Source organism: Triticum urartu, chromosome 3, assembly GCF_003073215.2.
Source record: "Triticum urartu cultivar G1812 chromosome 3, Tu2.1, whole genome shotgun sequence".
Lineage (NCBI taxonomy): Eukaryota > Viridiplantae > Streptophyta > Magnoliopsida > Poales > Poaceae > Triticum > Triticum urartu.
In genome coordinates, this window is record NC_053024.1 from 350,886,306 (window position 1) to 350,898,954 (window position 12,649).

A 12,649-nucleotide genomic window follows, 5' to 3' on the forward strand; every position below is an offset into this window, starting at 1 on the left:
TTACCCGTAAGGACGACGAGGTGTAGGTCGACCATGATCTGCCCTCAGAGCTTCGCCACAAATACAATGTCCGCTCCATCCTTACCCGTAAGGACAGCGAGGTGCAGGTCAACCACGATCTGCCCTCGGAGCTTCGCCACAAATACGACGTCCGCTCCATCCTTATCCATAAGGGTGGCAGGGTGCAGGTCGACCACAATCTGCCCATGATTCACTCGACTGAACTGCATCACAAAGTCAATAGCAACTCAAACTACAAGAAACAAGTCCTGCGCAAAGAGTCAAAAGATTCAAAAGCAACCAAAGTTCAGATAAAATCCTAAGGTTCCAGAACACGGATTTATGTACTCGGGCATCAGGCCCGAAGGAGTTTAATGGTTACAAAATCACTCGGCATTCCGAGGCAAATTTAAGGCGAGGCATAAAGTTTGTTCACTCCGCAGGAGGAGGGCTTGCAGGCTCGACGAACTCGTCCAGGTTAATTTCGTCAACAATCCGAGTGGCAGCAACAATGAAGGTTTCCATGAAGGATTGGAAGTCATGCCTTTTGGTATTGGCAACCTTGATCACTGCCAGCTTCTCTTCTCGGGCTTCCTTGCAGTGGACACGAACCAGCGACACACCCACGTCAGCACCGCATCGGGCAGAAGACTTCTTCCATTCTTGCACTCGACCAGGGACCTCATTGAGTCGAGTCATCAGGGACTCGAGGTCATTCTGAAGCGTCGCCCTTGGCCAGAGTGTTGTATCGATGCGCGACACCGCCACCTTCAGGCGAGCAAGATAGCTCGTAACGCTGGCAACACGGGATTCCAGTCGAAGCACGTTCATAGCCTCATCATCACCGACGGGAGAAAGGACGGGGTCCAGACCTGTCTCGACCCGCCCAGTCTCTTCTTCAAAGTTTTGGCAGAATTCTACAAACACAAAGAAATAATGAGTCGAAGAATGCCTGATGAATCGACAACAGCTAAACAATCGAGCAAAGGGAAATACCTTCGAGCATAAGGAACATCTTTTTGGCAAGTGCCCCCAGATAAGCCTCCAGGTCATTTCTCTTACGAGAAATGCCTTCGATCTTCTCGTTCAAAGAAACTTTATCCTTCTTCAGACGGTTCGATTCTCTGTTGGCCTCGGTGAGGGATGCCTTTAGTTTGGCGTTGTCTTCCTCCAGTGCTCTGACTGAAGCCAGCTTCTTGTCAGCAAGTGCGGTCTTCTCCTTAGCCTCATTCTGTGCAGCTGCAAGGTCAAGATCCTTTTGTGCCAAGGCTTGCTTCATTTTCTCTGAAGAATGTGCATTCGGGTCAAGGAAAGGAACGAAGAGATAATTCGAGAGATGGTCAAGATAAACAGTCGACAGGTCGTTACCTTCCGTACCAGCTACTTCGTCTTGAGCCTTTTTTTAAGTTTTGACTGGCCAGCTCCAAATCAAGGTTGAGTTGCCTCTGCTTTTCCTCAAATTCGGCGAACTTGGAGATAAGCTCACATGATTTCTACAGTCGACAAAAGATACATCAATGGACAAGATCAAAGATCATTCGCTTCCGAGTGAATAGAATCCTAAGACTACCGCAGAATCAAACATTCTACAGTAGTCTCGGGGACTACACCCAGTGTGTGCACTTATCATGCCCCCACTGGTTTCCACTCGACATGGCCTGCCAGACTGAGTGGAGGAGTAAAAAAAGAAAAGAAAGAGACATACTTAGACCCCAACCGTCTGCCAACAGTCGACTGCCGTCTCGGGGACTACACCCAGTGGGTGCACTTAGCGTGCCCCCACTGGTTCGGATTCCGCTCAACATGATCCGCCAGGACCGAGTGGAAGAGTGAAACAATAAAGACATTTTTTCTCAAGACCTCCTCTGAATCACACATTCGACGGTGGCCTCGGGTACTACACCTAGTGGGTGCACTATGTGTGCCCCCACTAAACCAGAACTACAACTAACACAACCTAGTCGACCCAACTAGGAAAGTTACTCGACATAAATTCAAACACCCAGTGGGTGTGCAGATGCGAAGTGCAGAATAACAGGAGGATGCACAAAGAAAAGTTTTCAAGTAGCATATCCTAACAGAACAAGCAACAAGATAAGAGTTCAGTCAGAAGCCAACTTACCTAGACATTGGCTCGAACTGTCGCACTGGCGTCATAATTAGCCTGACTGTTTTCATGCACCACCTTCACTCACTCCATCATTATGCCAGCTTGGCGAATGGCTTCTGCGGCGGCGCCTGCCTGGCTTTTTGGAACGTGATGAGTAGTGAAGAATGGGGTTGGCGGTTCAGTCGTGGCAGCTTGAAGTTCTGAGGCATGAGGCTGGATAGTTGAAGCAAACACTGGTGCAATCGATGATGTGGGGCGTTCACTTGATACTGGAACAACGAAAGTAACAGAAGCCCGAGTCACATCTTTAGGCTGTTGAATCACTGGCTCTGCCACCGACACTGATTGGGACGTCTTGCTAGTTGATGCCTTCTTACTCCTCCTGGGCCTCAGCGGCATGTCCTAGTCGTCATCCGGAAGATCAATGACATGGGGAGGAGCTGCAAAAAGAATTAGTTGTTAGAATTCAGTCGGTTAACAAAATGGCTGAGAAAGCAAAGGAAAGTCTGCAAAAGTCATACCCGGGTTAGAAGTGACCGTGTCTTCTACGTCTTCATCACCATCCCTGTAAGCAGAAGTCCCAGAAGTAGCAGCTCTGCAAGTTTCAAGATTCACTCGGACAAATGAGAAAGAGAGTCGACAACATAAATCCTCGATCGAAAAGTGGAGAGAAGACACTTACGCAGAAGCGGCGGGGATGTCGATCTTGATCTTGGGCAGGGCCTTCCGAGGCTTTGGTTCTGTAACCTTTTGTTGCGTCGGGGCCTTCTCAGTCAGCACAGGGGAAGAGGTCCAAGTGCGCTTGGAAGTTTGTCCGGTCGGCCTAGCTACTTCTCCATGGACACTCACTAGGCCGTGCTTATGTTTGGAATGCTTTTTAGTGCGAGGCGGTGACTCGACTTCTTCACCACTGCTCGAGTCCTCGCTTTCCTCCTCCTCTTCTCCTCCATCAGATTGCAAATCCATGCCTTCGCCTCCGCTCGCCTCCCCTTCCGGGTCCTGCTCCTGCTCTCCGTTGGGCATCGAGTACATCTCAGTGAGGGCCTGAAAGACAACAAGTGGAACAAATGTCAGTCGATTGGCAAACAACAATTACATGATAGATCAAAAAACACTCGGAAGTTAGAGTTGGACCTTTTCTGGTTCATATGAGTTGTCGAGTGGAGGGATTCTCCTGGACCCCCTGGGGTTATCCTTCTTGCCAGTGATGCCCCTCAACCACTGCTCCACCGTATCCTCGTTGACTTCTTCTGGGTGGATCAGAGTGGTATCATCGATGCCCGAATACATCCACATCAGATGGTCGCGAGCTTGAAGTGGTTGAATGCGTCGTCTGAGGAAGACCTCCAGCAGATCCATGCCAGTCACACCATCACGAATGAGCAGGACCACTCACTCGACCAGCACCTTCACCTCCGCTTTCTCCTCCGGAGTCACTTTCAAGGCAGAGGGCTTCTTGACTCGAGCCATGGAAAAGGGGGGAAGCCCAGTCGACTGGCCTGGAGTCAGCTGGTCTTTACAGTAGAACCAGGTCGACTGCCACCCTTTGACTGACTCGGGAAGAATCATGGCTGGGAAAGTACTCTAACATCTCATTTGGATCCCAAGACCCCCACACATCTGTATCACATGTGTCCTCTCATCACTCGGATTGGCCTTTTTGACCGACTGAGAACGATAGGTGAAAATGTGTTTAAAGAGGCCCAGTGTGGTCGACAACCCAGGAAATTCTCGCACATGGACACGAATGCAGCAAGGTACACGATGGTATTGGGGGAAAATGATGAAGTTGTGCTCCAAAGAAGTTCAAGAAACCTCGGAAGAAAGGGAGGGGAGGCAAAGAAAAACCACGGTCGACGTGGGTGGCGAGGAGCACACACTCACCCTCATGCGGCCGCGGCTCGGTCTCATCCTCCGGGAGCCGCCCTGACTCGTGGGGAATCAGTCCCCCCTCGACCAGATCATCGATATCGTCTTGCCGGATTGTCGACCGAATACAATCTCCCTGGATCCAGCCGCGCGGCAGGCCGGATCTCGACGAAGATCCGCCCTGGCTGGTCTTCCTCCCCTTCGCCTTTGCCGTCGCCTTCTTCACGCGCTCCAAGGCCGCCGTCTTCTCCTTCCCCATTGCAGCGGACGGAGCTCGAGCGGGCCGACAGCGCCGAGAGCAGAGGTGGATGTGGTGCAGAAACAGAGGAGAAAGGGAGAGAATGGGGCGCACTGTGCAGAAACCCCAGCCACGTCGCCTTATATGAGGTCTTCTCCCGAGTGGCTGACTTGTGGGTCCAAGTAATCCCATCAAATCCCGCAACAGTCGCGCATGCAGTACGTGGCAAAAAAGGTGGCACGGGAATCAAGGTGCCCCTACCTAATCTTCTCTGATTACCGCGGCCTCCTCCTCCCCGCGCGCTTCCTGAAATTCGAATCCCGCAGTATCCGCAAGCAGCAGAGCAACCTGTCAGACGGAAGATTTTTTCCATATCAACACTCGAAGCTTTTCAATAAAAGTTCACTCGACAAACTAAGAATGGATCAAGGCGACTGAAAAAGAAGTTGAAGTCATCGTGATTGGTCATTTGATCTCAATAAGACGCTTCCGAAGCTCAAGAATTGAGTCGGAGGTATTTTCAACTCCTTCTCCACTCAAACCCTGAACCATTCGGGGGCTAATGATGAAGCTATGTACCTAGGGTAGGGTCATAGGCCTGACCTAGACACCCTCCACTAGGACATCGCCCTAAATCCAGAAGTATTCAAGGGACACCATCATCCACTCGACCAGAAACGTTCCACTCAGAAGACTCAATGTCACTCGACCATGACAATGATCACTCGACAGACAGAAGATAGAAAGCCACTCTAAAAAGCAACGGTCGGGCATTTACTCTGCAGACTTAAGTGGTCATTTATGTCACTTTATTACTAGCGTTATTAGTAATGCCCCATCTTTATGTACCTTAAACCCTTTGTAATTGAGGGCGGGAGGGGTCTGGCGAACTCTATATAAGCCACCCCCTCCTCAGGGACAAGGGTTCGCACCCCGTGTAATACCACACTCATATAATCCAGTCGACCGCCTCCAGGCATCGAGACGTAGGGCTTTTACTTCCACCGTGAAGGGCCTGAACTCGTAAATCTTGTGTGTACAACTACACCATAGCTGGGATCTTGTCTCCTCATACCTACCCCCATTCTACTGTCAGTCTTAGAACCACGACAGCGCCAGCACTTCAGCAAGCGCAGCCACCAGCCGGCTTCAGCCCTGCAGACTATCCCGATCACCTAGCCCTTCGCGGTTTGGGGACTCGACAAGGTGGGGCCCTTCAAGACCGCTCAAGGCGGCATGACGCATTTGCTGGTGGCGGTCGACAAGTTTACCAAGTGGATCGAGGCACGGCCGATCAAGAAGCTGGACGGGCCGACGACCGTCCGGTTCGTCAAGGATATCGCGGTGCACTATGGCGTCCCGCACAACATCATCACGGACAATGGCACCAACTTTGCCAAAGGCACTTTGGTGCAATGCTACTCCGTCTCTGGCATCCGCCTCGACCTGGCCTCCGTGGCCCATCCCCAGCCCAATGGCCAGGTCGAGCGGGCCAACGGACTCATCCTGTCCGGCATCAAACCACAGCTCGTCGAGCCCCTCGTCCGTTTGCCCGGCAGCTGGCTTGATGAGCTGCCGACAGTCCTCTGGAGCCTTCGCACAATGCCAAACCGGTCGACCAGGTTCACCCCGTTCTTCCTTGTCTACGGAGTAGAAGCCGTCACCCAACTGACATCGAGTTCGATTTGCCGCGAGTCGTGATGTACACAGAAGACCAAGCCAAGGAAGCATGTGAAGATGGTGTCGACCTGCTCGAAGTAGCACACCTTTTGGCTCTTAGCCGATCCGCCATCTACCAGCAAGGACCGAGGCATTAACACGGCAAGAAGATCAAGCCTCTCGCTTTTTGTGAGGGAGACCTCGTCCTCCGGCTTGTCCAACAGCAAGCCGGCCAGCACAAGTTGGCCTCCCCATGGGAGAGCCCCTTCATCATCAGCAAAGCCTTGTGTGACCGCAACGCCTACAACCTCATCGACGCTTGCAAGCCAAACAAACGCAAGAGGGACACCGCCTGCGAAGAGATAAGCCGTCCCTGGAACGCAGAGCTTCTACGCCCATTTTACAGTTAGCTGTATGCACGTATGTACCACTGCCTTTTCAATCATATGAAAAACTATGGGACCCCCGAACGACGCTCGGGGGCTGCCTTTTCCTACCAAGTTATCGTGTTCCACACACTTGTAAATATTCTTAAAACCTCCACTGCCGGGTTGACTCGCTCAACTCGGGGGCTCGGGGTCTGGCCGGCTTGACCACCACCCGCCGTCCTCCTTAGCACATCCTGGTGTGTTCGAGTTGCCGAGGTCCTCCACTTCGCCCTACGCCACAGTTCGGCTTCGGCTATCTGCCCGCAAGAACTACAGGCCGTAGCACCAACACGCCGCGAGACACTAAGTCGGATCCGCCGGGTTGGCCAACCCGGTCCTACCGCACTAGAGTTGCCGCACGACCGACTGCTTGCCAGCTGGCTCCGCCGGCTGCCACCAGCCGGCCTAGTGGGTGTTTCGCTCGCGCTCAATGTTTGAAGGGCCTAATTACTACACACTCTTTCCAAGGACCGAACTCCTTGTCATAGACCGGAACCCGGCTATTCGACTCGTGGTGGGGAGGTCCAAAGAAGGAGTAGACGAGAAAACGACTTCGAGAAGAAAGAGCAAAAGCATAAACATTCACAAAAATATTTACATTACAACAAAATGGGCCCAAGGCCAAAAGTTCATTACATTCACCAACACCCCAGTGAGTGGGTGGACCTGCTACTTAACAGAAATGATAAAAAGATAAACAGGACGGCTTTGGCTTCAGACGGCTCCCGCGTCGGGTTGCGCAGCCACCGGCTTCTCCCCGGTGGCCTCCGGGTCCATCGAGACGCGGATGTCGTCCAACCGGCGTCCTCGTCCGCGTAAGGACCCAACTCCTCAAAGCTGCCCTACGGGTCATCTAGCAGCAGGCCGAAGTCGTCTGGAGGCACCACCCCGCCATCGTCCACCCGTGCCCTTGGTGGCTGCCTAACCACCAGGGCGTGCTTGTGGCTCGCCGTCTCTTGCGTGGCGGGCCTCGACCCTGGCGCGACGGCCGGTGTTGCCTGCGGCCCCGCATCCACCGTCCCCTGCGGCTCCCCACCCATCGGCACCTACGACGTCCCATCCGCCATCGCCAATAACCACGACCTCCCGGTCGTCCACCGCAGTCTCCGCCCGACCATCCAGGCCGTGCTACTCCTCCATCAGCGGCACGAAGAACATCCCCGCCGGCATCTCCGGCCATGCCGACTCTTCGACGGCCCACTCCCTCGCCTCTGCGGCCCTGGCCCAGGCCCAGGATGCCGCCTCCATCTCGTACAGGACCCTGTTTCGGTCCCGCTAGGGCAAGCCCTCGGCGTCGTCGGATTCAGGATGAGGTCCTCATCGGCCACCTCCTTGTCCCGGTCAATGGCGCTGCTCCGGGACCTCCGAAACGCGAAGCCACCCCCAGACACGACATCTATCACCGCCAACACCAGCGCCAGTGGTGACCTGGATCAAGAGTAGATAAGCATAAGGAAGAAAAAGAACGACTTGACAGCTCGCCAGAGTCAGCAAGATGAACTTACCCAACCACCATCGAGACGGATGGTCTCATCAGCGCCACCGGAACGGCGCGGCGCCTCTTCTTGACGGGCGGTCTGCCGGCGGCGGCCGGGTCCGCCGTGCGCTTCGCGGTCGGTTTCCTCGGCGCCACGTCCGCCTTCCCGTGCGGCCGACTTGTGGCAGCCGACGCGTGGGATGATCCGGCATCAGCCGCCTTGGGGGGGTCGATGATGCCGTCTCCTCCCCTTGGCGTCGCTTCACCACCGACGTGCGTCAGGGTCTCCTCATCGTCGTCTGACCAGTCTCGAAGGGGGTTTCGGCGAGGAGACTTATCCGTGTGGTGTGCGTCGCCCGCTTCGCCACCAGCTGACTTCGGGTGCTCGGCGGATGATCCCACTCCCTCCGAGCGGGCCCGTTCGGAGCCCATTACCTGCGTCCTCGTCCCGTCATGCGTCGGTCAAATCACGTTCAGCAACACTTCCCTCGTCGCATCAGGGCGAAGGAGAAGCTGAGACATGGCAAAGAAAGGATACCAATGACTAACCATTGGCTCCGGATACTCGTATGTACTCCTAGATTTGTATTCAAAAAGAGATGGTTTCCAATTTGTTTTCAAACATGTGAATGTGCTTGTTCTCGCTCATGCTCTTCCTACTAGGATTTCGCCACATATAGCCAGTCCAATAGTAACATTTTTAAGCTCCCTGTCCAATAGTAGTAGAAGTAGTAGTACTAGTGGAGTACTAACAACATCTTCAGTAGAGCATGCAATGCTCATAGTACTAGTAGTATACTCCCTCCGTTTTTATTTACTCCGCATAAAACAGAGGGAGTACTAGTAACACTCGGCCGACCTCCCTCTCTTCTAGTAGTACAAATGACGCGGGCGGGGGAGGGACGTCGGTTTGCTCTCAACTGCGGTCCCACAAGCGAGCGAAAATGCAAGACAAAGCGCGTTACATTCAGTGAGCAACATGGAGGGTCCAGCGTGCCGGGGTGCAACACGAACGCGACAAGAGTGATGTACACCGTCCGTTCCTTATGAACTTGCATACTTTGAGTACTCCTTTTTTATAACACAGTACAGATGCAAGCGCTCATACATGCGCACATACACTCACCCCTATGAACACACACACGCACACCCTACCCCTGTGAGCACCTTCCAAAGACTGAGTCATCATACCTCTATCTCTACTCTCGGTGATGATGGTGTGCCTGCCGTCTTGCAATATAGACCGTCCGATCTATATCTGATGGATAGAAAGCAAACTATGGCAATTTTGCAAAAGGATACCCGCACCTCCATAGTTCATCCTTATCTCCCACAACTTCATTATTGAGTAATTAAAACAGGAAGCCTCTAGAACAATCTGGCATCGTGGCTGTTGCCGGTGTAGTGCATCCCCATGCCTCCGCTAAGTCTGACTACCAATCACCACCGCGCCCCACTCCTCATCACCTTATATATCTCTCATCTTTCTCGACATATCATTTTTCGATGAAATTCTTGAGATACCGTTTTTTGATGAAATTCTCGAGATATCATAAAAAAATGCAACCCAATGTTCCGTGTAATGCACGGACATCTTGCTAGTCATCTTGAGATTTACGAAGCCACTGCCTCGTCGTCGACAGGAACGGTGGGGAGGTACGAACGTCTGCCACGTGAAACTCCGAAACTTTGGTCCACTCCATCCCACCCCACAACTCTCCAGGCTCCAGCCGTCCGGCTTTGCAAACTCTGCATAGTCAAAACCGATTGACCGGTCGTCATCGGAACCACTATTCACACCAGAACCTTCGCTGCTCGGCCTATGCCAGCTACTTGCCGGCTGGTCACCACTGCCCCAAAACCACACCTCCTTTCCAACCCATTCCCCCACCTTTCGATCCCCTAGTCCGAATCAACCGTCCCCTAGTTCGCAAGAAAGCCATGGTGCGTCGCAAGATCACATACTACAAGATGCTGACGCTGGAGCACCGCACAGAAATGGCGGCGGCGGTCGGTGCCACAGACATCCGTTTCCAAGCTCGCTTTGCGGTGGGCCAATCCCTGAGTTCTCTGGAGCCAAGCTCTGAGGAGGAGGAAGCCGATCCAATGTTCATGGCGGAGGTCGCGGCGCAGAAGGCCCCCGATGCGTATGAGATGATGGGCGTCGACTTCGTGCCCGTGTCCGGGCCTCCCTTGGTGCAGGCGGACCAGCGGTTTAACTTGGCGATCCTAAAGGAGGACCGGGAGGCAGAGGCTCAACTCTATGCGGAGCACGTGGATGCCGGTGCCATCGAGACCCTCGTGCAGGCATAACCGGATGTCGTGGATGTGAACCGGCGTCGGAGACTCAACTTGACATGGAGCGCGCGGATGCCGCTGCCGTTGAGGTCTTCCTGTAGGCGGAACTGGATGTCCTCGACTTGAACCAGGCGGCAGAGGCTCAACTCGATGTGGAGCGTGCGGATGCCGCTGCCATCGAGGCCGTCCTGCAGGCGGAACCGGACGGCCTGGACTTGAACCGGGCGGTGCTCGCATCCATGCAGAGCACACTCTCCGCGTGAACAAGTAGCTGGAGGCCGAGGACAACCACGGTGCGGAGACACATGTCGGCAGCTATGGCTAGTTCATGCCGGCAGCCGAAGACGACGAGGCCGTCTCGGTCTGCGAGCAGTGATAATTTTTCTTTATGTTGTTGTTTTTAGGGATCTTTTACTGTGTAAAAACATATATTTATGCAAGTCGCCTGACTTTCATCATTTGGGTCAGTCGACCATTTCAGGCGGTTGGATGAATATCCTACGTCTCCTAACCCTTCTTCTTCCTCACCTCTTCCTCTTCCCCATCAGACCACCGCACGGGCTGTACGGATCTTCCCCAACATGCGGTTAGATAAACATACTATATAAACGAAAATTATGTGTCAGCGGTAGGATGGCTGAGTTTGGTTTGATCACATGCGGTAGCACGTGTCAGTGAGGGTGCGTTCCCTTGGTTGGGTTTGCGGCGTGCAGGAGCGACTGTGTGAGGGTGTGGTGCGACCGCAACAGCCGTGCGCAAGTGTACCTCTTTTTCATTTTGAAAACTTTAGGCAAGCTTGGAAAAAATGTGTGGCGAAGTATGGCAATGCAAGGCCTAGACCCAAACAGGATACAAGTACGTATGTCCTACTTGTGTTAAAAAAGAAAGGCGGGGTTTTCCTTCGCGGGATTGATCGATACAAATCCTCATTTGACGTGTCAATTAATGCGTATTTTTCGCCAAAGCCCAAAGAGCTAACCATCTCACTCCTCATTGATTGATTAATGCAGTGCCATGCAAACCAACCTTCTCAATTTCGCATGCATGCAAGGGTATATTAATGTCCTTGGTTGCTAGTATGAGGCAAACCCCATCAATTTTGCCTAGATTAGTGTTAGTGGCCTTCTACAAATTGTAATTTTGATACTGGCCTTGTATAAAAAAATGGAGGTAGTAACTATTTGACTTCCTTCCCCATTGCGGTGACGTCGATGATATCTCGAACGTTGTAGTTTGGCGAAGTGCATTCGACGGAGCACACCATTGAGGGAGACCACGGTAAGTCATTCGCAAGTGTCGCCTGCAAGCTGAGACAACCGCTTTCTTTGCATCCAGGAAGTCCGTTGAACCAAAGGACGCGTAAATATACTAGTACTACACAATAGCGTCGTCCGTCCAGCTTAGTGCGGTAAGGTGGTTTCTCGAACAAGATGATGGAGAAGCGGAGTCAGCGAAGAGTGAAATGGTGGTTGCTTTGTCCGTGCTTTGTGATTTGACGCCTCACTGCTTTGCGATTTGTGATAGAAGGGACAAGGGAGTTGTAACGCCCACGATGCGCCTATATCTCCCACGTGTCGAAGCACCACTTAGAGGCATAACCGCATTGTAAGCAATGTCGCAAGTGAGGTAATCTTCACACAACCCATTTAATACATAAGGGGAAGAGATACATAGTTGGCTTACAATCGCCACTTCACACAATTACATGAATAAAAGCACTACATCATCCAGATACAATCAAGGTCCGACTACGGAACCCAAAATAAAAGAAGACTACCCCAAATGCTACACAGATCCCCGATCGTCCCAACTGGGCTCCACTACTGATCAACTGGAAACGGAACAGCATAACAATCACGATCTTCATCGAGCTCCTCCTTGAGCTCGGTCGCGTCACCTGCACGATATCATCGGCACCTGCAAACTGGTTTTGGAATATCTGGTGAGTCACAGGGACTCAGCAATCTCACACCCTCGCGATCAAGACTATTTAAGCTTATAGGAAGGGTAATGGTATGAGGTGGAGCTGCAGCAAGCGACTAGCATATATGGTGGCTAACATACGCAAATTAGAGCGAGAAGAGAAGGCAAAGCACGTTCAAGAAATTTATGATCAAGAAGTGATCCTAGAACAACCTACGTCAAGCATAACTCCAACACCATGTTCACTTCCCGGACTCCACTGAGAAGAGACCATCACGGTAACACACGCGGTTGATGAATTTTAATTAAGTTAAGTTTCAGGTTTTCTACAACCAGACATTAACAAATTCCCATCTGCCCATAACCGCGGGCACGGCTATCGAAAGATCAAAACCCTGCAGGGGTGTCCCAACTTAGCCCATCACAAGCTCTCACGGTCAACGAAGGATATTCCTTCTCCCAAGACAATCCGATCAGACTCGGCATCCCGGTTACAAGACATCCTCGACAATGGTAAAACAAGTCCAGCAAAGCCACCCAGATGTGCCGACAAATCCCGATAGGAGCTGCACATATCTCGTTCTCAGGGCACACCGGATAGGTCAAGCTACGAGTAAAACCAGCCCTCGAGTTGCCCCCAACGTGGC

General features: G+C 52.5%; 1 protein-coding gene across 1 annotated transcript; it reads right to left on the reverse strand.

Annotated features, from left to right (window-relative positions):
* Positions 1 to 6,869: 6,869 nt before the first annotated feature.
* Positions 6,870 to 8,406, reverse strand: LOC125548368. Its single transcript, XM_048711989.1, has 2 exons — positions 7,810 to 8,406; positions 6,870 to 7,732 (listed from the first exon to the last, which is right to left on the reverse strand). The coding sequence occupies exons 1-2, from the start codon at positions 8,211 to 8,213 to the stop codon at positions 7,444 to 7,446; spliced, it is 693 nt and encodes a 230-aa protein (XP_048567946.1). The 5' UTR covers positions 8,214 to 8,406; the 3' UTR covers positions 6,870 to 7,443.
* Between the last annotated feature and the right edge of the window lie 4,243 nt (positions 8,407 to 12,649).